General features: G+C 39.2%; 1 protein-coding gene across 8 annotated transcripts in view; it reads right to left on the bottom strand.

The window, feature by feature from the left end:
* The window catches only part of SCAF8 (SR-related CTD associated factor 8), a 94,439-nt gene extending 68,584 nt beyond the window's left edge, over window positions 1-25,855 (bottom strand). For 7 of the 8 annotated variants that reach the window (XR_009746606.1, XR_009746608.1, XR_009746607.1 and 4 more), the window contains exons 1-3: window positions 25,474-25,855; window positions 2,922-3,005; window positions 62-106 (exon numbers count right to left, since the gene is read on the bottom strand). Coding sequence is in view for 4 of the 8 variants with exons in the window: in XM_061471596.1 (XP_061327580.1) it covers window positions 62-106; window positions 2,922-3,005; window positions 25,474-25,503 (159 nt within the window). In the remaining 4 variants the exon portion in view is untranslated. The remainder of the gene's footprint in view (window positions 1-61; window positions 107-2,921; window positions 3,006-25,473) is intronic. The other variant, XR_009746605.1, reaches the window with a different exon arrangement.
* Window positions 25,856-27,265: the final 1,410 nt, after the last annotated feature.

Below are 27,265 nucleotides of genomic sequence, written 5' to 3'. Positions count from 1 at the left end.
TGTAATCCAAAATGAAGAAATTTTTCTCAGTGCTAACATAAAACACCCATAACTGACATACCTTTTGAATGAATTTCTCAACACTCTGTACAACGTGCTTGTAGAACTGAAAAATAAAACAGTATTTCAGAGGAGAAAAACTCAAGATCCGTGTATTTGTTCAAGTCATGCAATATTGACAGTAGAACCAGGAACAGAAACATAGCAATCCAATACCTACAGCTGAGTTTGCTGTCTTCCTTAGAACACTGAACAGCATACAAAGAAAACTCTCACTTTTTCTTGCCTTCTGAAGGTTTTTTACACTGCATTTTTTTAATAACATGCACTTCTTTAGTGAGAACTAAGAGAATAACATAACTGTTCCTTCAAAAACGTGGTTATTTCATTGTACATGACTGAAGATGTTAACCTAAAGTTATTAAGTACAGCATGTACTTCCCTATGTTTATTTTCCAACTGTTCATTTTAATAACCTAAAAGCATGAGTACAGGAAGATAGGAAGACCTTATAGCATCCACTGAATACTTCTATTTTTTTAAGTTGACCTGGCCAGGTTTTTTTATGGGTTTTGGTTGGGGTTTGGTGGTGGTCGTTAGTCAGGTTTTGCAACTTTTTAGGTGTGGTTTTGTGGTGGTGCTTTTTGGTTTTGTTTTTTTTTTCTTTGGGTGGGGCGGGGCTTATATTTTGTTTTGTTGGTATTTTTTTTAATCTCACATATCACAATGGCCCTGTATCACCCCAATAACTACCTTACACAAATATTGTAACTGAAATTATAAGAGAGGAAGCAGGATTTCCAAGTTAAGCAGATGATAAAAACATTTTGGTACCATGCAGTTGTTTAATTTATAGAACCATTTACATCGTTTACTACTCCTTTATGTTTAGTGCAAGTTTTCACATTTTCATTATACTGCAATACACAAATTTTAATTTATGTAGGCTCCTCTTATTTAAGAATGCCAATGAATTTCACTCTTCTGTCATCATACTGTCGTGGTTTAAGCCCAGCCAGTAACTCGGAACCATGCAGCGGCTTACTCACTCTCCCCCTTTTTCTCTCCTCCCTGCTCTCAGAGGGATAGGGAGGAGAAACAAAAGAATGCAAATCCCATGGGTTGAGATAAGAACAGTCCAATAAGTAAGGTATAATACAAAACCACTATTACTACTATTAATAATAAAGGAAATAACAAGGGGAGATGTCCTGGGTTCAACAGTAGCAGTCATTTTTCTCCTTCCTAGTAGCTGGTGCAGTGCTGAGTTTTTGACTTTCAGCCTGGGAACAATGCTTATAACACCGATGGTTTTAGTTGTTGCCCAGTAATGTTTACTCTGACCAAGGACTTTGTGAGTCTCATGCTCTGCCAGGCAGGAGGGGAAGCCAGAAGGAAGCAAAGACAGGACACCTGACCCAAACTAACCAAAGGGGTATTCCATGCCACAGTACATCATTCCCAGTATATAAACTGGGGGGAGTTACCCGGAAGGGGTAGACCACTGTTCGGGTCAGGCTGGGTATCGGTCGGCGGGTGGTGAGCAGTTGTATGCTCTCCCCTTGTCATTTCCCTTATCATTATTATTATTGGTGGCAGCAGTAGTGGTTTTGTGTTATACCTTAGCTACTGGACTGTTCTTATCTCTTACATTCTTCTGATTCTCCTCCCCATCCCTCTGGGAGCAGGCAGAAGAAGAAGTGGGGGGGAGAGGAGTGAGCAAGCAACTGCATGGTTCTGAGTTACCAGCTGGGATTAATGGCGACAGGTGAGAATATAAAACTAAAAGGGGAAAAGAAAAAAACAACAAACACAAGTGATGTACAATACAATTGCTCACCACCTGCTTATCGATACCCAGCCTGACCCAAGGAGCGATATAGGCCTTCTGGGTAACTCCCCCAGTTTATATCCTGGGCATGATGTGCTGTGGTATGGAATACCCCTTTGGCTAGTTTGGGTTAAGTGTCCTGTATCTGTTCCCTCCCGGGTTCTTGTGCCTCTCCTCACTGGCAGAGCATGAAACTGAAAAGCCATTGGGGTAAGCATTACTTAGCAGCAATTAAAAATATTGGCGTGTTACAGCACTATTCTCAGACTAAAGCTGAAACAAAGCACTGCACCAACTACTACGGAGGAGAGAAATAACTGTTACAGCTGAACCCAGGACATACTGCTCTCTCCCCAAACTACACAAAACACCAATTTTAATTATCTAAAAACACATCTGCATTTTCAGCAGAGGAATGTACATAGGAAGAGCGTAACCTCATGACTTTTTTGCTTCTATCCTATCCTCTTTTTTACCTCTCTAGCTTTAAGTACTTAACACTAATGGCATACTTCATCACTTTTTAGTGCTGTCTCTGCTGCTCCACTACTGTTTGGCAATTAGTTTTACTTTGTGGCAAGAAAAAGTCTTAGGAATAATTTCTATTCAGGCAACATAAAAAATAAAACCTATGAACAACACCTGTGAAAACGTACGTTAAGAATTTACAAAAATCAAATAAAACTTAAAACAACTATATTGATCCAAAGGCACACATCTTAGATTTTAGGGTGGACAGAAAGGGGCAGATTGTAGTTCTATATTTATTCATCTGTTCTCAGGCAACGTGTTTCCTTTTTAAACCGAGGAAAAAAAAAACCAAACAACTGTCTTTCAGATCTGACTGAAGAATCAAGCTGGTATAATTCTTTCTCACATATGACAACCAGCAAATGAAAGTGACACAACACATTAAGCCTTATGTTGCACTCCTGAAAATCCCATCACTATAACATTTGATCATAACTTGGAAGTTATATACACAACAAAGGAGGTGGAAAGTTCTGAAGCAAGTTCTTTAAGCTGTTCAGTTATTTAAACACAGATGAGAAACTGAAAGGAAGCCAAAAGAAGTTAGACAAGTTCTTACCTTTATAGCCTTGATTGCTGCCTTGGTGATCTGTGTCATTTTAGCTTTAGAAATGGGTGGCTTATAATCATTTAGTGAGTACAACTGAAAAAAAAAAAAAAAATTAAACAAAACCCAGTTATCAGAAATATATTCTGCAGTTGCAAGCAGTATAAAAATACACTATTTTTCCAGAAGAAAATGTCACTTTTAATTTTCATAGGATTTTAAGCATATATTACACCAGAAAAGGCATCCCTAATTAAAAATAAAAAATGCCCAATAAAAATTAAGATCCAACATTCTTAAAAGGTAAGAAGTTTTTCTTTGCAATGGTCACTATATACCTAGTTTTATTAGTACTAAATACAGCAGACACCTGCAGGTAAAGTTACAAAGAAAATACATATAATATGCAAATACAGTAGCTCTCATTTTTTGTTTCTAGGGCACCTAATATACTTGACTACCTTTATGGAAGCATAACAGAAGCTTAACCAAATATTTACGATATTCATCACTGTATGCCTGCTGAATCAAATCCTTTTGTTTTCCATTAAACAAAAACATGTAGCCCAGTGAGAATGAGCATGTAGCAATTTTGCCACTTAAAACCACAGAAATTGAAAAAGTACAGATTTAATTCATTCACTGTGTTAACTTAAGAGTATTACAAATGCTTAAGCAAAAATCCAGCTGGGTTCTCCATTTTAAACACAGCTTTGTAGCTTCATTAACACCTAACAACCACAGTACAGAGGTAGCAGAGTTTAGCAACAATTTTCTCCCCGGATGCAGTAATAACTCTATTCTTTTTACTACTACATACACCTCCCAGCAGAAGCAATCCAGGATGACAGATATTCATCACAAATTTGCTACCTTGTGAGAACTGTGTATGAACTAACTTCATAACTATGACTGATAGGTGGTAATTGTAAACAACTCCTCCCTTCACACTGAGTCAGGACTCCATCATCCAAGGCTATTTACTTAGTGTGAAAACTTCTGATTATTCACAATATACAGCTTTGAACAATACACTGTTCTTTTCTCCAACAATCCTAGGTGTTAACAGACAAGGGACTGTCTAGCATTTGCTGCTTCCATACATAAAAGAAGAATAGACACAAAATGCCAAGCCCGTTTTGATATTCCTGATCTAATTTACATTTTATTTTGGTTTACAACACATATTTAGAAGCATGTTTGCTCAAAAATGAGAAACCTGACAATGGGAATGACCATCCATAGACCATTTTTTATTTCCTTCCTAAAGACAGGAAGAATTGAAGGCTTTCCATAAAATGGTCATTGAAGCAGAAATAAAGCCAAAGTAACAGTCTGCTCTTCTACTACACACCCTCAGCAATGCAATGTATTGGAGTAGATTAATATCCACACAGATATTAACAATAAATTTATTTATTGAGATTTATTCAACCTCAGAAAACATAATTCATATTTGCTTACATTTGACAAGGTAAAATGTAACAGTAAACAGGATTAGACAGTAGAAAGGATAAAACAATCTTAAATACAGGTCATGCTGCCCATGCTTGTAATAATGTACCACTCCAAAGCTAACAAGTAGATACTCTTCAGTCATATTTGAGTTTCCAAGATACTCCCTGCAATACTCCCTTTCCAATTCTCCCTGCAAACATGAGATGCTTTTTTGTTTCCTATCTTTTCCTGTTAAAAATAGTTTTAACTAAAACGTCATATAGCTATCAAAAGAAAAAATGAAAAAAATTGGTTTGACCAAGCCTAAGTATCTGTCTTCTCAGCTTGAAAGGATTTCCATTAAAACAGTGAAATTATAACAAGTTCACAGCTAGACATCCACTTTTAAAACAACTGTTACTACTTCTCAGTAATGCTAATTACTGTTGCAAAATATTCTACATTACTTCTTACACAACAAAAAAGCAATATGCCTCTAGAATTCAAATGTTTAAGTACTCTTCAACACCACAGGGGAAAGGGAGAAAAGAGACAGAAAATGAAGAGTCTCCTTTCAGTTTCTTCTCTGTTTTATACTCGTAGCTCAGTGCTCAACTTCCAGTTACACACAGGTGATTTACAAAATCACGGGTCACTCATCCTGGCTATTGGCTTTGCTGAATGATATGCAACTACAGCCCATCTACTTCTGGGGCCACTGCAGTGCCAGAAACGTTTTGGTTACATTCAGACAGCGCCTTAGCAGAGTCAGTTTGGGCATTCCTGGTCAGCACTCTCAAAACCCAAAACATTAGTAAAAGCAACTCACAGAGCAAGTATGAAATTAGCCTAGATTCAAAAAGCCACTTTGCCAATCCAAAAACAGTCCCAGAAGAGACAGGCACAGTAGCTCCTTCACCTGTGACATACATAGCTACAAGGCAGAATCGCTGACTCACAAAGATATACTGGGACCACACCTGACCAGTGCATCAACTTTGAAGTGATCAGGACAAAAAGGGGACGGGGCAATTCAAAGCATCAAAAAAGCTACAACACAGTGCTGAGAAACATGGAAGTGGACATGAGTGATTCTGAAGCATCAGTGGTGTGCAGTCAGATACTTTAGGACCACACATCCAGATTATGCCAAAACCCAACAGGGTAACATGGGCTGTTGCCAGCATCCCATTATTTTCCTCCAGGTAACAGAGAGGCAAGTTTAGCATTAAGGACAGATAATGCAACCTAGAAAAAGAAAAAATGAACCAAAAGAAACAGCAAAATAAAGAACACACTTCTATAAATGTAGGCTTTTTGGACAATGCATACAATGTTTCAGGTTTTAACAGCCACTTAAAGGAAAAACACAAATCCTAAATTTAACCCCTGGAAGATGCAAAAGGCGGGGGGGGGGGGGGGGCAATTCTGTTTGTAGAAGCTTTTCATTTCCCAAAAATACATTTTGTTTTGAGAAATACATTCACTTGGAAAACTGGCAATTTAGGTCTGTTAGCGCACAGCAGAAGTCCAAAGAAGCAGTATTTGTACACGGGCAAAGCGAGGACATGGTGCAAAATACCTACTTGCAATTTTACAACATTTAATGCAATACTTGCTTTCAGGGAAAAAATAAAAATAAAAAATATTCAAGTTTCTCTACCAAATTAAATAATGTGGCATTTCTTAAAATATCTTAACTCAATCTTTTGGTATTAAACAGAATTTAATTCCATAAAATACAGGCATCCCCAGCATAGTTTGATCCAAATTAAAGAGGGACAAAAAAACCCCCCACTTTTCTGAATGCAGATACTGTAATATGCACAAACATCTTTCTCAATACCTACTGACAGCACACATATTCTTACCTCTATCTTCAGCAAATTTATACATTTATAAGCAGTTATCCAACCACAGTTAGAAACAGAATACTTTAGTTTGGAAGGGACCACTAAAGACCATCTAGTTCCACTCCACCTGCCACAGGAAGGGACACCCATCCAACCTGGCCTTGAACACTTCAGGGACAGGGCAGCTACAGCTTCCCTGGCCAACCTGTGCCACTGCCTCACCACCCTCACAGTAAAGAACTTCTTGTATCTAATCTAAATCTACCTCCTTTTAGTTTAAAACCATTACCCCTTGTCCTATAAAGCTTTGATAGAAAGTCTCTCCATCTGCATTCTTCTAAGCACACTTTAAGCACTGGTATGCCTCAGTAAGGTCTCCCTGAATCTTCCTTTTCTCCAGGCTGAACAATCCCAACTCTCTCCACCTCTCTTCATAGGAGAGGTACTCCAGTCCTCCGACCATTGTCATGGCTCTCCTCTGGATCAACTCTAACAAGTCCATGTCTTTCTTATGATGAGGATGCCAGAACTCGATGCAGTACTCCAGGCGGGGTCTTGCAGGAGACAGTAGAAAGGAAGAATAGCCTCCTTCAGCCTGCTGGGCACATTTCTTTTTATGCAGCCCAGGATACAGTTGGCTTTCCAAGATGCAAGCTCACATTGCTGGGTCATGTCTGTTTTTTAATCTAGCAACATCCCAAACTGATCTCCACAGGGCTCTTCTCAATCCATTCATCACCCACTCTCTTCAGACACTGGTGACTGCACTGCCTTGGGTGAAGGACCCTGCACTTTGCCTCGCTGAACTTCATGAAGTTCATGTGGGCCCTCTCCTCAAGCCTGTTGCAGCCCACCTGGATAGCATCCCTCAAGCATATCAGTTGAACCACTCCGCTTGGTGTCATCTGCAAACTTGTTGAGGGCACTCTCAATCCCACTGTCTATGCTGTTAAATTAAGATACTAAATACTACTGGTCCCAATATGGATCCCTGAAGGACTGACTGATCTGCATCTGGACATAAGAGCCATTAACTGCAACTCTCTGGGCCCTGCCATCCAGCCAACTTCTTAGCCATCCAATAGTCCATCCATCAAACCCATCCGTTCTCCTGCTAGGCTGGTTAGAGGAGCAAGATTTTTATGCCTCTCTAGTAATGAAAACTTTGTTTTTTAATCTAGCATAGATGATGAAAGACAGTGGGCCTTTAAAGAACTCTTTAAACTTAGTTAATGCAAAATAACTGCTATTTATTCAGGATTGTAAAATACTAAAATAATGAGTTAAAACCAGATATTTTTGGTTTTAATATCTGTGCTTACATTCTGGCTCATTTTTTCCTGTATGGCCTTTTGTACAAATGCTTAGCCAAAACAGTTTGTTATAATTATTTCCTCATCATGCTTTTTTATAAGGCATTCATGCTCATTGGCAGAAGATAACTGCTTGCCCTCATGTAACAGAAGCCTTGAAAGAAACTAACAAAAAATGGCAACATCACTAAATAGTAAAGTCAGGGAAACTATGTGAAATATAATAAGGCAATCAAGTTTCATAAACAAACAGGGAAATGCATAAAAATCAGCCCTTTTCAAAAGGGAGAAGGAACAGCAGATCTATTAGTGCTCCTCCAGGGCAAACAATGCACAGGAGAAAAAGCCCTACAGAAAAAGGGTCCTCCACTTCTCTTTTTAGATCTACACATTGTGGAAAAACTGTGGAGTCTTCCCATACCAGAATCCTCCTCAAGTGTGTTTATAAAAAGGTTAAGAACAAGCTCACAATGTGAAAAATAATGAAGTGCTAGGATGGAACGCAAGAATGAAAGATCTAGTCATTGTGATGCATTAATTCTCACATAAAACAGCCTCAGTCTTGTAGTTCTGAGACAGTAAAAGCAACATGAATTTCTGACAAGGGTTCCAGGGGAGAATTAGGAAACAACAGAGTTCAGTTCTAATAGCAGAAAAGAATTAGTGAGCACACAGATAATTAGTGAGCACACAGATAATTCCATCCAGCTGTTAGAAAAGCCACATCTCAATCCATTGTCCTTCTCTGAAAGAATCAATGGGCGTGAATTTCTTTCAAGGCATCAACTCAGTAAACCAGAAAAACCTCAGTAGTAAATGCTGCAAATGGACTTTCAGAACCACAACATTATTTAAACTAACCCAGAGGGTGTTTAATCTCTCCATACTTCTGGAATTTCTGCCCTCCCCTCTAATCTCCAAGGCTGGCATGAAATCATTAGGGATAATGAAAATTATGGAGAAGCTTTTAAGTGAAGAACAAAGCTGGCCAGGACTCTTCAGCCTGTAAATACTGTTACTAAAGGGATGGCAGACATCAATACAATCTGAGTAGTGGAGATCAGCTGGGAAGGAGGGACTGGAGGAGTGCACCAAAGCAGATAAGTAGGGAGTGAGTGCCACGCAGGTGAATATGGCTCCAGATTGCCTGACATGATTTTCCTGAGCCTGGGAGGGCAGCTCTGGCATGTCTTGGAGTGACCTGACACACTCCTGAACTGTTACCACCTTGACAAGTCTGCGCCCAGATGTCATAAGGAAACACACTCACAATTTTTAACAAATGTACAAAATACAGTTAGCTATCTGTATCCTAGTATAAAATGCAGCGCTCAGTTTAAAAGAACTCATTCGAAGCACGAGCACATCAGGCAGCTGCATTTTTTTCCCCACAATAAAAGCACAGTTCATTTAAGAGGGTCCAAAGTGAAAAGCTGCAATCTTCAAGTGGCAAAAACCAAACCCAAAACAAGTTTCAGAAGTTTCAAAGCATGCTAGTCACATTTACAATACAAACTGGAAGAAGAAATCAAAGGGACAGACACAGAAACCATTATGCAGACTTCAAAAAGCATGCTTTATGGCTCTGCTACCATTGACTCTGTGAAGAGTCAAGAAAATCTGCTTAATTCTACTCACTAGCCATTTACCTGCTTTTCTGGATAAACATAAACCCACGGTGGGGGGAGCAAATTTAAATTAGACATTAAGAAAAATTCTTCCTTATGAAGCTGGTGAGGCGCTGGCACAGGCTGCCCAGAGAACCTGTGACTGCCCCATTCCTGGAAATGACCAAGGCCAGGTTGGATGGGACTGTGAGCAACCTGGTATAGTGGAAGGTGTCCCTTCCTGTGGCAGGTGGGGTGGAACTAAATGACCTTTAAGGTCCCTTCCAAGCCAAACCATTTTCTATGATTCTATACAAAACAATTGCCTCAAAAGACAAAACTGATCAGTATTTAAGGTGTTTGGTCACTTCTGATAGCTACCTGACCATCAACAAAACCTGTTTTCTCTAGTTTTCTTGGGTTCACATTTGGACGGAGTTATATTCTGAAAGTATTTGCACTATTTCCTTTGTGAAAAATCAGTAAGTACAGAAACTTGCTTTTGTAATTTGAGGCACTGCTGTAGTGAGCATCACACTTTGGAATCTCTTTTTAAAACGTATGCTAAAAGAATAAATATTTCTCTCCAAACACTGCACAGCTGTCACCAATTGATGATACATACACATATCAAAATATAATTTAAAAACACCAACACAGAACACACTGTTGGATCAATTCTCCCTCCTCCCCCTCTCAGTTCATTTATTAATTGATTTTGCACCAGAAACAAAAACAACAAGACAAACAAAAACCTAATCTAAACAAAACAAATACTTCCCAGCTATCCTAATATCTAAGGGGAGAAAGAGTCTCCTGATATTTGCCCTGAAAAGAATACTGGAAAGGGCCGTGTATTCACCCAAGAGCCATTCTGGCAAAAAAGGCTCTCCTGAGCAAAGTTGCAACACAAACACAACACTTGGGAGAATGCTACTTTAGTAAGACCAACTGACTTGAATAAATTGAAAGGTTAAACCCTGATAAATCCCTACAAAATCCATTACAAAAAACATACAAAGCATTACTTTGCATTGTGTATTCTGAACTATAGCACATTACTCAGAAAACTAAAAGTGGGACATTTCCTCCCTAGAGGTAAACAGCGTTATCACATACAAAATTAACTGAGCAACAGAAAGCAACTGCATGTCTGATGCTAAAGAAAACAACATTAATGACTGCCAAAGAACAAACGTTAAGAAGGAACAAGGACTTAACTTCTACAGAATTTGACTGAGGGGGATAGGGGAGTGTAACACAATCAGAGACAAGTCACAAAAGTCTGACTCTACTGGTAAAATAAATAAAAAAAAAAACCACAAACAACAACAAAAAAAAACAAACCCCAAACAAAGCCAAATGTTAAATAATCAAGTTAGAAGGAACATTAAATGCAGGCTTTTCCTCTCTGAGAAAAAAAAGCATAGCAAAAGTAAAGAGAATACTTTTAAGTTACTGTAAAAAGTGCCAGTGATTTTTTTCAACTCCACACACTTAACGGCAGTATACATTTAAATGTCAGTGAAAATTTCATGTTCTATTAGTTTATTGCAGAAAGCTGTGGACCGGACTCCGAACCACCCCTCTCAAGTATAAACGTCTGAACATGCTCAGCCCCAAACACATTGTAAACAATACTGGAAACTACAAAACACAAGTAAACAATCTTCCCAACCCTTCTACAGCTAAAGAAAACACAAGATCAATTAGCAGTAAACTTGTCTGTGGGGCAGCTGGTTTACTACTTTACCGGATGACGACTCCACCCAGCCATGCCCTACACACATCACCATTTTGATAATTAGTCGGGGGACAATCAGTAAATCATTGACAGAAGTATGCATGTCTGATTTAACACTCAATATAAATCACAGGAAATCTTTAAGGGAAGGCTTGAATCTGAATGGCACTTCAGGGACAAAATGAATCCACAAGGATACTCTTATCACCAAATCCTAATCTGTCTCAATGAAAGCAATTCCCAAGGTAATGATCTTGCAAAGTGTGAATCAGATACAAGCCAAATGGCCATGTAAGCACAGAACACCTTATGAGACAGATAGCACTGAAAGTCTTCAAGATTATCAAAGTAATAGGTAGTTTTAAGGGTGAATTTTTATTCTGATTTTGTTAAGACTCCCTAAACCTGTTTTGTTACTGTCTGAATTGCAAAAATAAATGTTGTTACAAGTTCTTACCCTAACTCAACTGTACAGAAATGCAACAGAGAGACACAGTGGGTCAAATCTGCATTACACCTCCAGAACGATCAATAATTTCTCCTCATGTCTCTTTAGTAGGATGTGTAACAGCTAACCCAATTCACCTTGGAATCACACCTCAAAAAGACATCCCTATCCAGCTGTGCTTCACTCCTCCAACTCGGCCTTGTGTCACACTAAAACATTAAGTAGCATGACTTACTGCCATACCCAGTGTGGTAGCTTATGTTGTTAACTAAGTCTATTGCTTAACAGGGATGCAAGTTGGAAAATTCTCAGTGGAGGACTTGAGACAGAGAAGCTCATGTGATCCTGACTCACACCCATCCCCTGGTAAGAGGAAGACCCTCTCACCATACAGCTATCAAATATGCCATGTTCCTTTTCCAGTTCCTCAGAATGTCCTGAAACTGCATATGCACTCCTTTTTTAATTTACCCTCCACTTCCGAAGTCTCACAAAGTCTTGGGATGTTCTTGTCAAACTTCACCCAGGCCTAGTCAGCTTGGCCATTTCAAGTGTCAGGAAAAGCAGGAAGCTTGACAACAGAGACCTGGGAACTGTTTCAATGCCTTGTCTAATCATGTCTCTGGGCTGAGCATTACCAAAGGGCAACCACTCCCACCTGGATCCCACCAAGAAGTGATGGTTGGTATAAGAATTGTTTCTCTCTGACCCTCTCTGGTTCACTTCTCGAATATTGTTTTTATTCTTAACACCTTCCTACCTTCCCATAATAATTCCACCTCCTTTTTTACCTGTTCTTTTGCCCCCCTTTCTGTCCCCACTTCTCATTTTTTTTTGTGCTAGGGCATGGTAGAAAATGTTATTTACTAATGTATACCACTAGTTCACAGAAAACAAAAAGAAACAGCATTCAATAGAGAATGTTTATGGGAGGTAATATATAGTTGCCCTTTTAGTGATACTTTCCATATTATTTTAGCTACCAGCAACCTACAGGCTCAGTGATTCCTGAGCCAGCACTGATTTTTTTCATAAATCTCTGAATTCCCTCCACTTAGGGAATTCAAATTTACTTTTCAACAAACGTAAGTCTTTAGCATGCCCAACATCTTTTGGCAAAGGAGCAAAGTTTAATCCAAACGTGTAAAGAAACATTTTTTTTTTCTTTTTTTTTTTATATTTGAAAAAAAAAAATAAATGGTGACACCATCTCACTGGTGACACTAGATTTACCTAGCTTCTCCACTGGGGAAGACAGTGATCTATGTCTTCTGTATTTACAGTACTATAGACCCCTACCCCATCATCTTTCAAACAACTCTGCTCTAGTCTGATATATGTATTAGTATTTAGTAATTTCTCATACAGACCTGTTCCATTCCTTCGGCTGTTCTTTCTGTCCTTCTCTGTACATGCAGTTCCACCAGAATGGTCATGAGGTGCAAACTAGACTGCATGTAGCATAAGATAGAGAGGTACTGGTAGCATAATCAGTTTCTGTTTCTTTCCTAGCAATTTTCAGGATTCCGATTTTCACTACTGATGAACTTTGAACAGACATTATCATTTCAGTTGCAAGATCTTATTAATTACCAATTTATAGAATTTCAGTGCCCATCACTGTGTACGTAAATCAAGGGTTGCCTTTTCCATACTCCCCAGCTTGCATTACCACATTTTAACTTGATGAAATTATAGGATGCCATCTAACAGTCAGTACAGCAATGTTCTTTTGCAGTCCCTCATGGCTAGCTGTTTAGTACCAACATTCTGTATAACTTAATATTCTCAATAAATTTCTCTGCCTCATCATTCTATCCCTTTTCCACAGCATTTACAAATACATTGAAATGCACAGATCCTCAGCAGAAACCCATATAAGAAAAAAAGATTATTTATTTTTACACATGAACTTTTCTGCCATCTCTTCTTTTAGCAGTCATTCATCAATGTAAGGATGCACTTTCCATTGAAACTGAACTTCTTTTCAAACTTTTGGGGATGGAACTTCTCAATTACTTTTCAGAAATCCAAGTAACACCACCTTGTTCTTCCCTGTCCATGTGCCTCCCAATTCTCGCAAAGAACCTCGTATATACATGACACATTATTTTCTTTCATAAAATTTACACCAATTTTTCCTCATTTTATCATATTCACCTGTGTATTGTTTCAAACAAATTCAGTCTTCTACTTCTTATCACCTCCAACAGAGATATCTTTGCTGTTCTTACATTAGTTAACAATAACAACAAAAAATCCCAAAACAAAAACAAAAAAAATCCTAAAAGACCCAGTTTTTAGTATCATATCCTAAAACAAACATTTCCTCCATACCACTCTCTACACTGCAATCAATATCATCATAAAATAGATGGAAAATTGTCCTCACAGGGACTTAGTTTGCATTCTTTGGGCAATGGAAAAACTGGTATTTCCTCATGCACATGCTCCAGAAAGAACAGGTTTCAATTGCAATGGATTTATTAAATAAAGGTGCATTTAAATATCATATCCAAGAACAGACCAAGCTAGTATATAAGGCCGATCATACTCAATTTCATACCTTCCTCTATGTGATAAATGGATGTAATGATTGCACATCAAATAATGATATCAAGAGTTACGAACCTACATAAAATGTAATATTCTAATGTACATAAAAGTTAAACTTAACAGTATCATTAATACCCCCTGTCCCCAACATCATCCTAAGTAAACAAAGTCCTATTTCCAAACTTTTGGGGAAAAAGATAGGGGCTTGCTCAAAGATTTAATAAGCTATATAAATTACACAATGGAAGTGGAGGAAAAGGCAAAAAATACTGTTGATGGTATAGATAAAGCAGAGTTTCAGCTCTGCATTTTTTATTTAATTCTGTCAAGAAAAGTGGTCTTCAAGAGAAAGATAACGGAAAATCTGGGAATTCATCAGTGCATTTCAAATTTTTGATTGTTCAGTAATGCAAACAATGTTTTTATCATCACAACTGTAATTCAGAAAGTGCTTAGAAAGTTAAATCTATTGTAAATATCAGTAAAAAACGTACTCTATTGCAAATCACTGTAACTTACAAGGCAGTATATTACACGGTGCTAAGCTACAGTCTAACATTTCTCAAGTGAAGACTAGGCAGCATGCACACGAACCTCTGGATGGTCAGTCATTTACAGAGCAAGTTACTTACTGCATCTCCATGGGTGGCATACTACAATTCCACAAAGCCCACCACTTAATTCCAAGATCTTTCACTACCCTTATTCAACAGGCAAGAAAGAGACAAGACAGGTGTTTCCCTATCAAAATTTTGAATGAAAATTAAAATGAACTACTAACTTCATTAAAACACAGATTCATGAATTATATATCCTTTTTCATACCTCTGGCCACATCTTACAAAAGCGGGAGAAGAGTGGCTTGGAAATATTTTTTCATATATGAATAGTTCTGCCTCTTAAAAGGCTTGAAAGCTATGGACACCTCTGGTCTCACACGATCCAAAGGAACAGATATTCATATAAATGAATACCTGTTAAACTGTTACAGCAGCTAAGGGAATTAGCATTTGAATACTGATACTCTAAGATTCAGACCAATCTCTGAGATTACAAGAAGAAGCAGTATCAGGGATAACAATTACACATATCTTTACTGAAATATGTTTACATTTTTCTCTGGCTGCTCCAGGACACAACACTAACCAGACACTGTATATAATACTAAATGTACGCAATTTTGAGTTGTAAAAGACAAAATATATACTTAGAAGTCACGACTTAATACATATTACCTTAACAAGTTCTTTTTTTCTCATTTCAACAACATTAAATTAAATCCAATTGTATATACAGAAATAGACACTGAATTGCTTACCAAATACTTATACCACCACACGGCAAAGAACAAGAGTATTGTCAGTTATTAAAAAATGGAAAGAATAAACAAATTTCTATTACATTACATTTTACATACTCTCCTGAAATTTAACCTCTAGGAAAAGTTACCTAAATTACACGAGCTCATCCCTCAGTGAATAGGACTTTTTCTTCATGCAAACTAGGACCTAGCGACCCAAACTGTTACTTAAATCCAATCAGCACCTTATTGCCTGCTCTCTGCCCTGCACAGAAATATTAAAACGTATATGAAAGATGCGTATGTAGGTCAACCAGAATGGCAGATGCTCCATTATGTATAAAGGTATTTCAGTTCAGACAGAAAACAATGAAAAGTTATTTTCTTCCAGTAATCAAGCAAGACAATATGTGTTGCCAAAATCCAACATTAAGAAAAGCACAGAAGAGAGGGTTGCAAGTCAACAGCAACTATCTTAATACAATTGTTTTAAAATATTTAAAGCACATGATGTAGTTTAAATTAACAAACATAAAATAATAGACAATATGCTTGATATCCCAGTGTGTCTTCCTTTTACTGGTGCACTTAATTGATTTATAAAAAATTTAAAAGCAACCAAGAACACTTACACAAAAAGCTTACCCCCTACACGGCAGATGTATTATACAGCACTCTTAACATATGTTTATGTTTAAAGAGGACATATGAATATTCATCCCAACTGAGAGGATAAGCAATTAAGTGAAATGAGATAGAGCAGTCTTTTCAGGCCACCACATTTCAATGCATGAAGAGGTCAGGTGTTACCATCACTGCCTTTGCTCAGTCTTTCTCCTGCCCCTTTCATTTTGAGGAAGCACAATTATGACTTTCAGATTTACTGAACCTGAGCGATTTAAGACGGAATGCCAATTCCATTTTAGTTTTCATAAATTCAAACCAAAAGGCACGTTGCAGCCTATTTACAATTTCCTCTAAGCCCTCTTCAATACTACTTTCAAAGAAAGTTTCTAAATTCTGTTGGTACAGGCTGCTTTGTACAAATAAGACTATGAACACAAAATTGGAATTTAAAGAAACTCCCTGGATTCAACTCTGGTCTCCTGAACTGCATGTAACTACGGAACAAATGTTTAGTTCAGAACAGCCCCTAGAATGTACTTCACTTGCTCCTAGCCTTTTACAAGCCATAAAATACAACTCCCATCCTTCTCTTTGTAGTAATTTAGGATGTTTCCTGCACAGCAACAAAAAGCTTAAAAAAACCTAAATGGACCACATAAAACAGCTAGGCTAGACTAAGCGCTTCACCAATGCTCAAACACCCAACAACAGAAAGAAAAGACTGATCAAAAAGTCCAGATGATGTTTGAAAGGATACTGCACAAGAAAACAAGATATATTAACAGGGGTATTTCACTTTCTGAAGTCTTCTCATTGTTCCTGCCATATGGCCAATTCCCATCCTTAACATTTTATCATTATTTTATAGCTAATTCCAGATCATCAACAGCAAAACTGATCAGCTTCAGGCACAATGTCAATTTCTCTAGATTTCCACAGGTGAGCTTTGGGGCAGCCCACACTGGAGAAGTGCCCTTCATTCCTGTTGCAACACACAGGTTTTCTAAAGTGTGGTGCAGTATGGACTTAAATGACTTTGAGAAGTCAAATATGATCACATCTCTGCAACTGTGACATGAAATACAGGGACAGATCCAAACCATCATGAAAATCAAAGACTCACAAATTTTCTCTACCAACTGTTTTAGTGGCTCACAACAAAAGCTGTCCTGTAGTGCTGGTTTCAAAATGTTTTCTCCTTAGATATGGGATAATGATTAAATTCACAACGAAACTTCACAGTTTTTAGTGGATTGGATTTCTCCAGCCAATATATTTGTGTTACAAATGTTCCTCCTTTCCTACTAAGTGTTCCACTTTGCTTTTCTGAAAATTAAGCAGCTGGGGCTACTACGGTATACCTGGTAACTAAGCTATGTTATCTGAGGCTGTAATTTAAGGAGACTGAGAGAATAACATATTCTTTTTCAGATGAACAGCTTTGTTTTCTTCATATGTATAGGAGATTCAGCATTCTAAAAAGCCAGCCTGACAGGTATTTCCATAGGCCTCCAGCAATCTAATTAATACATTCTAAGCTCTTTGGACTTAACATCTGGAAAATCCAAAGACATTTCTAAGCATGATTATTTCTCTTTTTAAAACTGCAATCACATCAGTATCAACATATTAGTATTTTTATCTATCATGCTAATTTCTAAACTACCCATGAAGAGAGATCCCTGAAGTCACACCATAAGGAAAAGATTTTTCAACCAGTATTTTTAGAGTAAGCAGCAATTTACAGTATTTTATACCTCTTTAAGGAAAAAAAAAAAAAAAAAGAGCTGTAGAATAACAAGGATAGAAAGTAAAGGATGCACGTAATTACTTCTACTTCAGTTTTTGAAAGTAATTAATAAATACTAAAAATGGAAAACCAAAAAAAAAAGTAAGGAAACCCCTACCACTCAAACTCCAACTGAATGAGTATTTGGAAACACTGAACCCTAGTCCAAACAACACAAGATGATGGATCTTCTGAAATATGTTTCCAAAAATTGCATGCTATATCAATTAAAAATTCCAATTCAAGCATGTAAGACAGCTGTTTCTTGCCCTGCATAAAAAACCCTGTGCCGTTGTCATCAGTGTTTGTAAAAAAGAGTATTTACTCCAATCTTTCAAAATCAATTTATAGGCAGAACTTCACAAAAAAAAGAAATCTTAAGACTTCCAAAATAGGTGCCTTAGATCTCTCAGCTATTGCTACTCTACACCATTTTATTGCTTAGCCACTATCCCCCCCAAACGACCACCCCTTGCTACCACTGCCTCCTGAGTTTCATCTCCACCTCCCTGCTTTTAAGTGTCTTCTTTTTGGTCCTCTTTTGTAAACGGGAACCAAAGCAACCTCTGCCAATGCTAAAAAAAAAAAAAAAAAAAAGTCAACAGTAAACATGCTAACAAAGGTGCTAAGCTGTACCTTCCATGTATGCATTTTATTGTACTAAACAGGTGCATTTTATTTCTGAATGTCAAAGCATCAGAAAAATGCCCATTAGCTACCTTTGTATGATCACAAAGCTAGGAGAAAAAAATAGCAATCCAGTATTACTCATTTGCAACGTAAAAGCAACAACAAAACAACAAACAAACAAAAACAAAACACAGAAAACCCCCAACTCATACTATCAAAAACTGGACCCAGTAAAGCCAGGTAAGCTTTGTAGACAAACTCTTGAAATAAGTGAAAAGTGCTAAACTGTGCATCCATAGTTGCCATTTTTGTACAAACGGTAGCTCACTTGCCAAAAGTGTAACAGCACAAAGAGTAGGCTGTTACAAGCACACATTTATGCTGGAGAGAAATCTGGCAGAGGGTCATGGTGGCAACAAGCTCATTTCCTCTTACGTCCTCCAAATGTTAACAATATTTTTTAATTGCTTTTAAAAAAATAACAATAAAAAAAGTCTTCTTTTGGTCAGTACATCTGGCAAGGAGAGGCAAAAACAAGAACTGGTAGAGCAGTACCTGAAGATCCTCTTTTAAGAAAGATGTACCCTAGAGTGTAGATGCAGCTGCTGAATAAGGTTAAGTCAGCTACTTAGCTGACTGCTGCTGCTGCCAGTGCTCCCAGAGAAATACTGCAGAAAAGTAGCTCCAAAGACACGAAGAAGTGGAAGAAACACACACGCAATTCACAAGAAGTTTGTATACAGGAACAAGGACTGCTATGATTTATGAGTTCAAAGCCAGACTTGCTGAACTCTGGTACACATGTGACACGCACCACTGTCCTAAGCCTCACAACAGAGTTACACCAGCCGTTGCTGAGGCCAGGAACATGGGCTCTAACCAAGGCTGAATCAGCCACTCGGGATAAATTTCCTGGTAGCTGTCTGGAGGCAGAATGACGGACCAATTTTACAGACAAGAAAAAAAAGCAGGCCTCTTCCCAAGTGAAAAAAATCCTCACAAAAGTAATCAAGTGTCTAGACTGTATTTTAAGACCTGCTTTATCAAATAGTTTTATTCTGTATGATTCCCCCCCCCCCCCCCCCGTAAAAAAGCCATTTGGATTACTCGACTTCACTTTTACAACTGCCACAGGAAAACAGATTGCTGATGGCAAACTCAAATAAGACCTGTTAAAATAATTTCAAGTACTTTGCTAAAGATTGTAGCCCCAGGCATGGTCTTCCTGAGTAGGTGAAAATCAAAGGATCTGAAATGAAGTCATGAAGTTGAGAAGTGCATTTGTTTTAAACTACAAAACAGTTCACTGCACTCTAAAAGAGTAGCAGGCAAGATCAATACTCATACTTTAAGCTATGCAGTTACAATCCAAAAGCATCAGGTGAATCCACAGATCTACCTTACCCTCCCAGACTCACAGGTACCTAATCTAAACCATACTTTAAGAAAAAATTTAAAGTGTACATATCAAAGGCAGGGAAATAATCAGTGTCTGTCCTATACTACTACACAAAAGAAATTAGATCCTTGAGCAAGATATGGACAAAATAAAACCCCTAACATTTTGGCCTTCACCACAGCGTCCCATGATGATGTCTTTACACAGCCAAGAGTCAAGATTCTGTGGCTGGAGAAAGTCTGAGGTCAGATCAGTATTTGAAAATGTGATATTAAAACTGTAAATATTTATTAAGTACACACGGAGACATTTAATAAGGTGAACACCAATTGAATGTTTACTGTATCTTTAAGAGAAATGGGCTTTCTTTCCCTATACCCTTTTAAAAAAAGGTAAATAGCTGAAAGCCAGAAAAGTTAACTCTTGCTGGGATACAACAGAGTGGAAATATTTACATTTCACTGACATTATTCTTAATGTTCCTGACATCAAAAGCAAAATTCTTACGTATCTTGCTATCTTTTAAGGGAATTCATACAGTTTATACAGATTAAACATTTTTCCTCTGAGGAGCACCACGGAATTACACAGCAAAATAAAACAGAAGACCTTTTTCACATCCATCCCAGAGGTTAAGAATAAAAAACAGACTTTTCAGATGTGTGTTCACATGCACACCAAAATATCACGGAGTTGGTTTTTTTCCTGAAAAGTAAGAATAAAGGTAAACCAAAAGCTTTCATCCCAATCTGCTACAACAAAAATTAACAAATATCAGACCATAACTGCAGTACCAGATAAACAAAAACCAAGAAAGCTTATTTAAATGTATCATAGTTGCAGAATCCTTCAAAATAGCAGAGAAAATGAATGTTGTGCATTATTTTTATGACTGGCAAAATATTATAGAGAAGAGGAAACAGACAAAAGTGTTCTCATTTTCTCAGCAGCTAGGAAAAAAGCCCTGCAGATGTTTCAGGTATTTCAGCTAACATGAAAGATGCAGCAGAACCTAAGAAAAATATCTTGCCAAGGAGTAACTTCCACCCTTCCACTGTTCCTCAAATGTATCACTAATATCACTACTTGTGCTAATCAAAACCCTGGCTCCTTATTTCAAAGAGCATCCCCCCCCCCCCCCCTTTTTTTTTTGCTCTCCCCAGCTATTCAGCATCAATCTCTATTTAGCATCTTCATGAGGCATAATATTTAGCTCTTTTTAGCACCAACTGGCATTCTTTCATGAAAAAGCTGCCTCTGATTTAGAATATGCCATTTAAATAAAACAGTCTAAACCAGAATATCTGATTTACACTTCTGTGCTTTTTTTGCACCTATACTCCAACCCTCAATAATTAAAATGTGGGTTATTTCCAAGGGTCGCATTTCTAATATTGTAGTTCACTAAATTGTTTCCCCACTGCCACTTAAAACATATCTTCTAAAGAAACATCATCATAAAGGTCACCAACAGACAATGAAGTACAAGTGGAGTATACAGACCACAGCATTGCCACCAAATGATCAGTGATAGTTATGTCCCCACCACTGACCAATTTCAGGAGAACCAGTTAATCCAAAAGTAGCAGTGATCACTTATCGGCTTATGTGGCTCCCACAACCATTCTAACATCAAATCTTCACTGTGACTCTACTTTATAATGACCTATGCGAGGACAACCATTTTCACTGTTAGAAACAGCTGAACCCCAGCTGAGCAATGCTGTGGAATTTTTATTTGTGACACCCTAGAAGACATTTAGATTAACAAAAGAAAATGCACAGGAACCCACATCACTCCTTAAGCAAACTGTAATCACTATCTTAATCTTACAGTGTTTTATGTGCACCCTCATATCGAAAAATTTTAAGACAGAGCAAATTGCACATCTGTGACGGTTTTCCATTCAGTTCCCTTGTATATAAAAAGATCAGCACCCAATAGTACAGAGAAGAGGAATTAAAACTTTTCATAAAAAAAAAAAAAACACTCAAATGAACACAGCATTCCTGAAAGGAATCAGAAGATACACGACTTTCTCAGTCCTGGGCTTCTAGGGAGAAGCTTTGCCTTAATATTTTTTCTCTTTTTAAAAACATACAATTGCCCTTTTCAAAATCACCTCTCCAATATCATAATATATTGTGTTGTAAGACAAATACAAAACCTGAAATTCTTCCACTACATTTCAGACCAAATTTTAGAACTGAATTCAACAATGTAAATTCTTTGATTAGGTATGGTTTGGGATTTTTTTAACCTATCAAACTGCCCTAGGTAGGTTCCATCATTATTAACCTACATGGCCATAGCTCAAACCTGCAGGTGCCGGCCTCTGCAAGTTAGAAAGTACAAGTACTTGACAATGATGAAATGAAATACTACATGTGTGTGTATATATATATATATATATATATATATATCTCCATACACACATATATATGTATTTGCATGAGATTTGCTTTTAAATTAAAAAAATGAAAAAAAAGGAAAAAAATCAGTAAGGGCAGCATCATGCTCAGCAAGACTTAACAAAGCTCATATTACTGCACAAAGGCCAAGTATTGCAAGAAAATTCTGGGGAGTATAGCACCCAAAACCAACTTCAGGTACAGTACCTGAAACCAGTGTAATAGCTAGATTTGAAGCTGGCAGCAAGACTTTAACTCTGAACTATGTAAAGAAATACTGAGTTTTAATTATGTAAGTTTGCAACTAAAATATTACCCAGTGCCGGAACTATGATGGTACGCATGCTTGCTTCTAGTCCAATTCCTTTCTAACAAAATACATTTTGTGGAATGCATAAAGAATTTGAAACATTTCAGTCATTCTGTCACGAACTGTTGTTGAATTTGATATTGTGATTTCCAGAAAAAAACTCAGGGCCTGAACTGAGACCTGAGAGAAAATGATCCTGCAAGACTTAGCCTTCATGATGGCAACTGCAGCAAGTGATAAACTATGTTGTATAAAACACTCTCAATTACCTCATACTAAGTCAGTTGTATTATATTCTATTTTTTGGTTGCCTAGCAGTTTTAACTAAACAGTAAAATATCAACCATTACATAAAAAGAATACCAAGCATGTTTTATTTAGGAGTGTGATTATTTCTCATCTAAATTTATCTTTTCCAAGATTTTCAATCTTAGCGCTAATTTTATACATATGACTAGGTACAGCACTGACAGTGCCATGTACCATCACTAGACATTGAACAGCTTTGCATAATAGCTGGCATTATCTCCAATCGTCAGAGTTCAAATAAACTTCAGGTATTTCTTTCTAATCAAATTAATGACAAGCCTATGCTAATCACTTCAATCGCAACTGTCATAGGATAGGTATAATATACACACATTTGGAGTAAGTTATCCTACCTAAAAGGACAGTTGCCTTTATTTTAGCTTTACTGCAGAATTCAAACACAATATCTTAAGAATAAAAAAAAAAAACACAAACCACAACAATTCCCCCCCCCAACAAACAAAAAAAAAAACCACCCCAACCCCAGAAGTACCTAACCTGCAGACTTATGTGTTTAAATGTATTTGGAATGTTCTTTCTAAAGCGTCATCTGGATTTCACCAGTAAGCTATATAAAATACTATAAAATTATTAATGAAATTCAAACTGTGTAAGACTGTATGGTAAAAGTTTCTGTACAATTTAGTCTACCCCATCTGCTCCTAAATTTAATTTAAATCTATTTTAAGCCAAAAATCTCTAGAACAGAAATCTGATGTGATTTCTGGAGTGCAATATGACCTTAAAACATAATATAAACAAAGAAAAGGATTTTCAGATGTGAAAGACAAATATTGTGTAAGCTAAACACATTTAGATATAGCACAAAATACAATTTACAGACACACATTTCAGCTACTTTAAATATTTATTAATCATTTCACAGTTCTAAATGCAAAGTGTATATAGGCCAGTTAGACCAGAGACAATGATGGAAAGTTAAGTTAATGTGAAGTTCTACACTGGGTACAGAGGTGTTAGAGTGGCTAGCCATGACACTCAAGATTCCCCAAATGTAGCAAGTCTTTCTTGTACTGCTTACTTCCAGGATCAGGGGTTTACTCATAGCATCTTTAAAACCTTCCCATCAGTGTAGTCCATCATTCAAATACAGAAACAGAAGTTAAAACAAAACTGAAAAAGAAGTCATAAAAACAAGCCTATTCATAGATGCTGTCTATTTATACCACAGGAGATAAGTTGGTCAAAGTGTCATTGCCTGATCTCCTACATTTGCTTTTCCAACACCCCTAAGTTTACTGTTTTTCAAGCACTTCGAAAGTTTCAGGCATATTCTAAATCTCTCCTCCTTAGCACAGTTCTTACCATAAGTCTTCAGAGTTAATTATTTTTACATTACTTATACCTGAGTGCTCAGCAAGTCAGCCAGTTGTTTTTCAGTATGAAAGTGAAGACTGCTTATGCTAGTAGATATATACAAGAAAAAGGTTCTAATCTACTTACATTCTTGTGAGCAGACCCTCTTTTTCCCCACTTAATAATACAGCCCATAAGCCAATCAAATAAAAGGAAAAAAATAGTTTATAGTGTTTATTTTTCTTCTAGTAGCTACAGTGCGACTTCTACTTAAGAATTCAAATTGCATGAAGTGCAACATCTAGAACTGCACATCAGTTAGGGATGTCCAACTGCTACTGAGTTACTAGAGAGGAACTACCCATTTTAAAAATCTCTCTTATTGTGGCTTGTAGAAACAACATGGTTGGCACATTGTTCCACGACAAATCAAATTAACATTTTAAGAACCCAAACCAGCACTGTATTACTTAAAATCATTAAAACTGTACCACCTCCCCACTGGGGATAGCAAGAGGGCAACCCAGACCTCCAGTACAAGAGCAGCCTGTAGAAGTATATACATTGTAACCACAGCTGATACTGTCTATAGTTAATTTAAGACACATGACTTCCTAAAAAGAAAATATTTATTTCCTTTGCTCTTGCCTCAACTTCAAAATATAGACGACACAAACTCTTGTTGAAGAGGAACAAAGCAGAGTTGTCAAAAGAACTATCCTGCAGTAAAATAAACATTAACTACAGGCACAAAAGAGAAGCCAGGTGCCATACGCGTAGTACCTGAGCCTGCAAGAGTGTTTGTGGGTGCCCTAGCCCACTCTCAGCGCGGTACTTTGGTGCACGACCACAGCAACGTGTAACACATAGGCAATGCCTGCTTCCATCCTGAGCACAGCGAATACACAATTCTCAAACGGCGACGAGCCTCCGGGCCTTTGTACTCCCCATACCCAGATTGAAAGCACAGCTACAAAAAGTGCTAAAGGGCGCGCTGGCGAGGTCTGGGCACACATGTAAGGAGCAAGGAGTACGAGGGTGGCAGGAGCACTGCACCGCTCTACAGGAAGCCCCCCCGCCTCCCCTGCGGCCACTGCATGAAGTTGGCCGGGCATCACTCGCCCCACCGCAATCCCGGGCGCACGAGAGGCCTCCTTCTCTTCCTTCTTGGCCTTCTCCCGCTCTCGCGTGTCCTCGCCGCCAGATCTGCCCTCCGACGGCCAGTCTCCCCCAGCCTCACGGCGGAAGGAGGAGCGGGGAGGTGGGGGGGGTGACTCCATGACCCTCTCCCCGCTCCTGTTTCCAGCGTCAACGACAAAGTCCCGCTCCTGCCCGACTTGAGGACAACCCCTGGGTGCACCTCTCACACCGGATAGCCCCCCCCCGCCGCCGTCTGCCCCGTTCCCGCCCCTTCCCTGCATCGCAGCGGGAGAGGGCAGCGAAGACGCCGGACCCCGGGGCCCCGCCCGCTCCCCGACCCCGAGGGGAAGGAGCGGGTAGAGGGGTTACACACCTCGCTGTTAAAAGCTTTCACGGCCTCCATGTCGTGGTGGAGGCGGGAGCCGGGCGGCTTCTCTCAGCTGATAGCGGCCGGGACGGGCCGCGGCCCAGAGGATGGCTAGTCTCGGTCTGTTTGTGCGTGTGCGCCTCGCTCAGGGGCCGCCGGGCCTCCTCGCCATGGCGGGTGGCGCAGGGGGCGGCCGCGGAGGGATGCGGGGCCCGCTCGTTTCCGTCTCCTCCCGGCAGCGCGCAGCCTCCTCGCCCCGCTTCCCGCCCGGCAGCGGCGCCGACGTCCCGTCCCGTCCCTTCTCCCGCTCGGCCGCAACGGCAGGAGATGGAGGAACAACGCGCAGTGGCTGCGGCGCGGGCACCAATATGGCGGACACACGGAGACTCCTCGCAGCGCAGCTCCGAGAGCAGCAGAGAGCGGCGCAGGAGGCTACAGCGCCACCTGTCGGGCAGCGCCTACCCGTCCGCCCGCCGGGCCGCGCCACTGAGGTGCTGTCGGGATGGCGTCCCGGCCCGCCCTGCGCCGCCGGCTACGCCTCCTTCATCCGCGCCCGGTCGTGGGAGCTGGCGTGAGGTGGCGGGTTACGGACGCAAGGTGAGAAACGCCATGGTGTTTTCTCAGCGGAGGAAGTCCAGGAGTTGTGGGAGAAGACGCTGTTTTAGCGTCCCAGCCGGAGGCCGGAATCCCCGGAGGAGTGGTCCTACTGATACCTTTCCGCAGAGCCCCACCACACGGCAAGGCCCGCCGCCGAAACCGGGAACTGCATGCAGGCTTGAAGACAAACACCAGGAAAAAGTATCTGCGGGACATAGGAGAAAATAATTTAAAAAAAAAAAAAGAAAAATCACAAACGGTGAGCAAATAATAGTAATCAAAAGGAGAAAACCAACAAAATCATACTGCAAATCAGTAACAAGTCCCAATGCACTTAACACCTGAATATTGTAACTTGACCATCTGACACTAAGAAGTCTCCAAACCCAGCGTCAGGTATTCATAGGTGTTAAGTCACCACTGCGCCATTACCCAGGGCATACTCTCAGATTAAGTTTGAGGAGGATGTGCTTCCCCACGAACAGCAGTGGTACCTACATCCTCTCCCACCATGCCAGCCCAGCAGGTACCTACCTCCCCTGAAGCACCAACACCTCACCTGAGAAATGCCAGCAGCAACAGCTGCATCAAACAGGATTTACTTCCAGGGCACAGATTTTGTTCCCTCAAACACAGAGGCTGCCATATGACTCACCTTCAGCAGGGAAGCTCAAGGAGCTCAGAAGCACTGAGGATGAAATCTTAGCTTTGCCTTTAGCTGCTGTTTTTCCAAGAGGTTATGTTCTTCAACTGTACCAATACAGGAGAGCTATGACAGCCTGAATTAGGCTCTGATCTGAATAGCATTTCATTATTTTCCAGTCACGAATAGGCCACATGCTGGATAGACTGTACTCTCCTGTGCTCATAAGCGCCTCTCAATCTGGAGCCACAACTGCCCTTCATAGACAGTGGATACTTCCACTACAGGCCAGAGTCAGGGACTTCTAAACTGAAGCGAGCTTTGCTTAACAAACAAGGTAACTTATAAAGTAAACTAAGCGCAGCATTTGAGGCAGACCTGTAATCCTAGAGCTCTATTCTTACAGGAATACAAGAGACATTATTAAGTCTTGTTACAAACAGAATTAGAAGTGTCTCTCCCCGCTTCCTCAAAAGCCTTAGAGAAAAAAAGCCCATCTCTAGCAATCATCAGGCCACCAAGAGGGCCAGGAGGCTAGAGCAGATGCCATGTGAAGCA

The sequence above is a fragment of the Pezoporus flaviventris genome, unplaced genomic scaffold (genome assembly GCF_033815535.1).
Source record: "Pezoporus flaviventris isolate CSIRO_AGI_PZ_B2104156 unplaced genomic scaffold, CSIRO_AGI_Pfla_v1 ptg000066l, whole genome shotgun sequence".
Classification (NCBI taxonomy): Eukaryota; Metazoa; Chordata; class Aves; order Psittaciformes; family Psittacidae; genus Pezoporus; species Pezoporus flaviventris.
The sequence above is the reverse complement of the archived record's forward strand: the minus strand, read 5'-3'. Positions and strand labels throughout refer to the sequence as shown.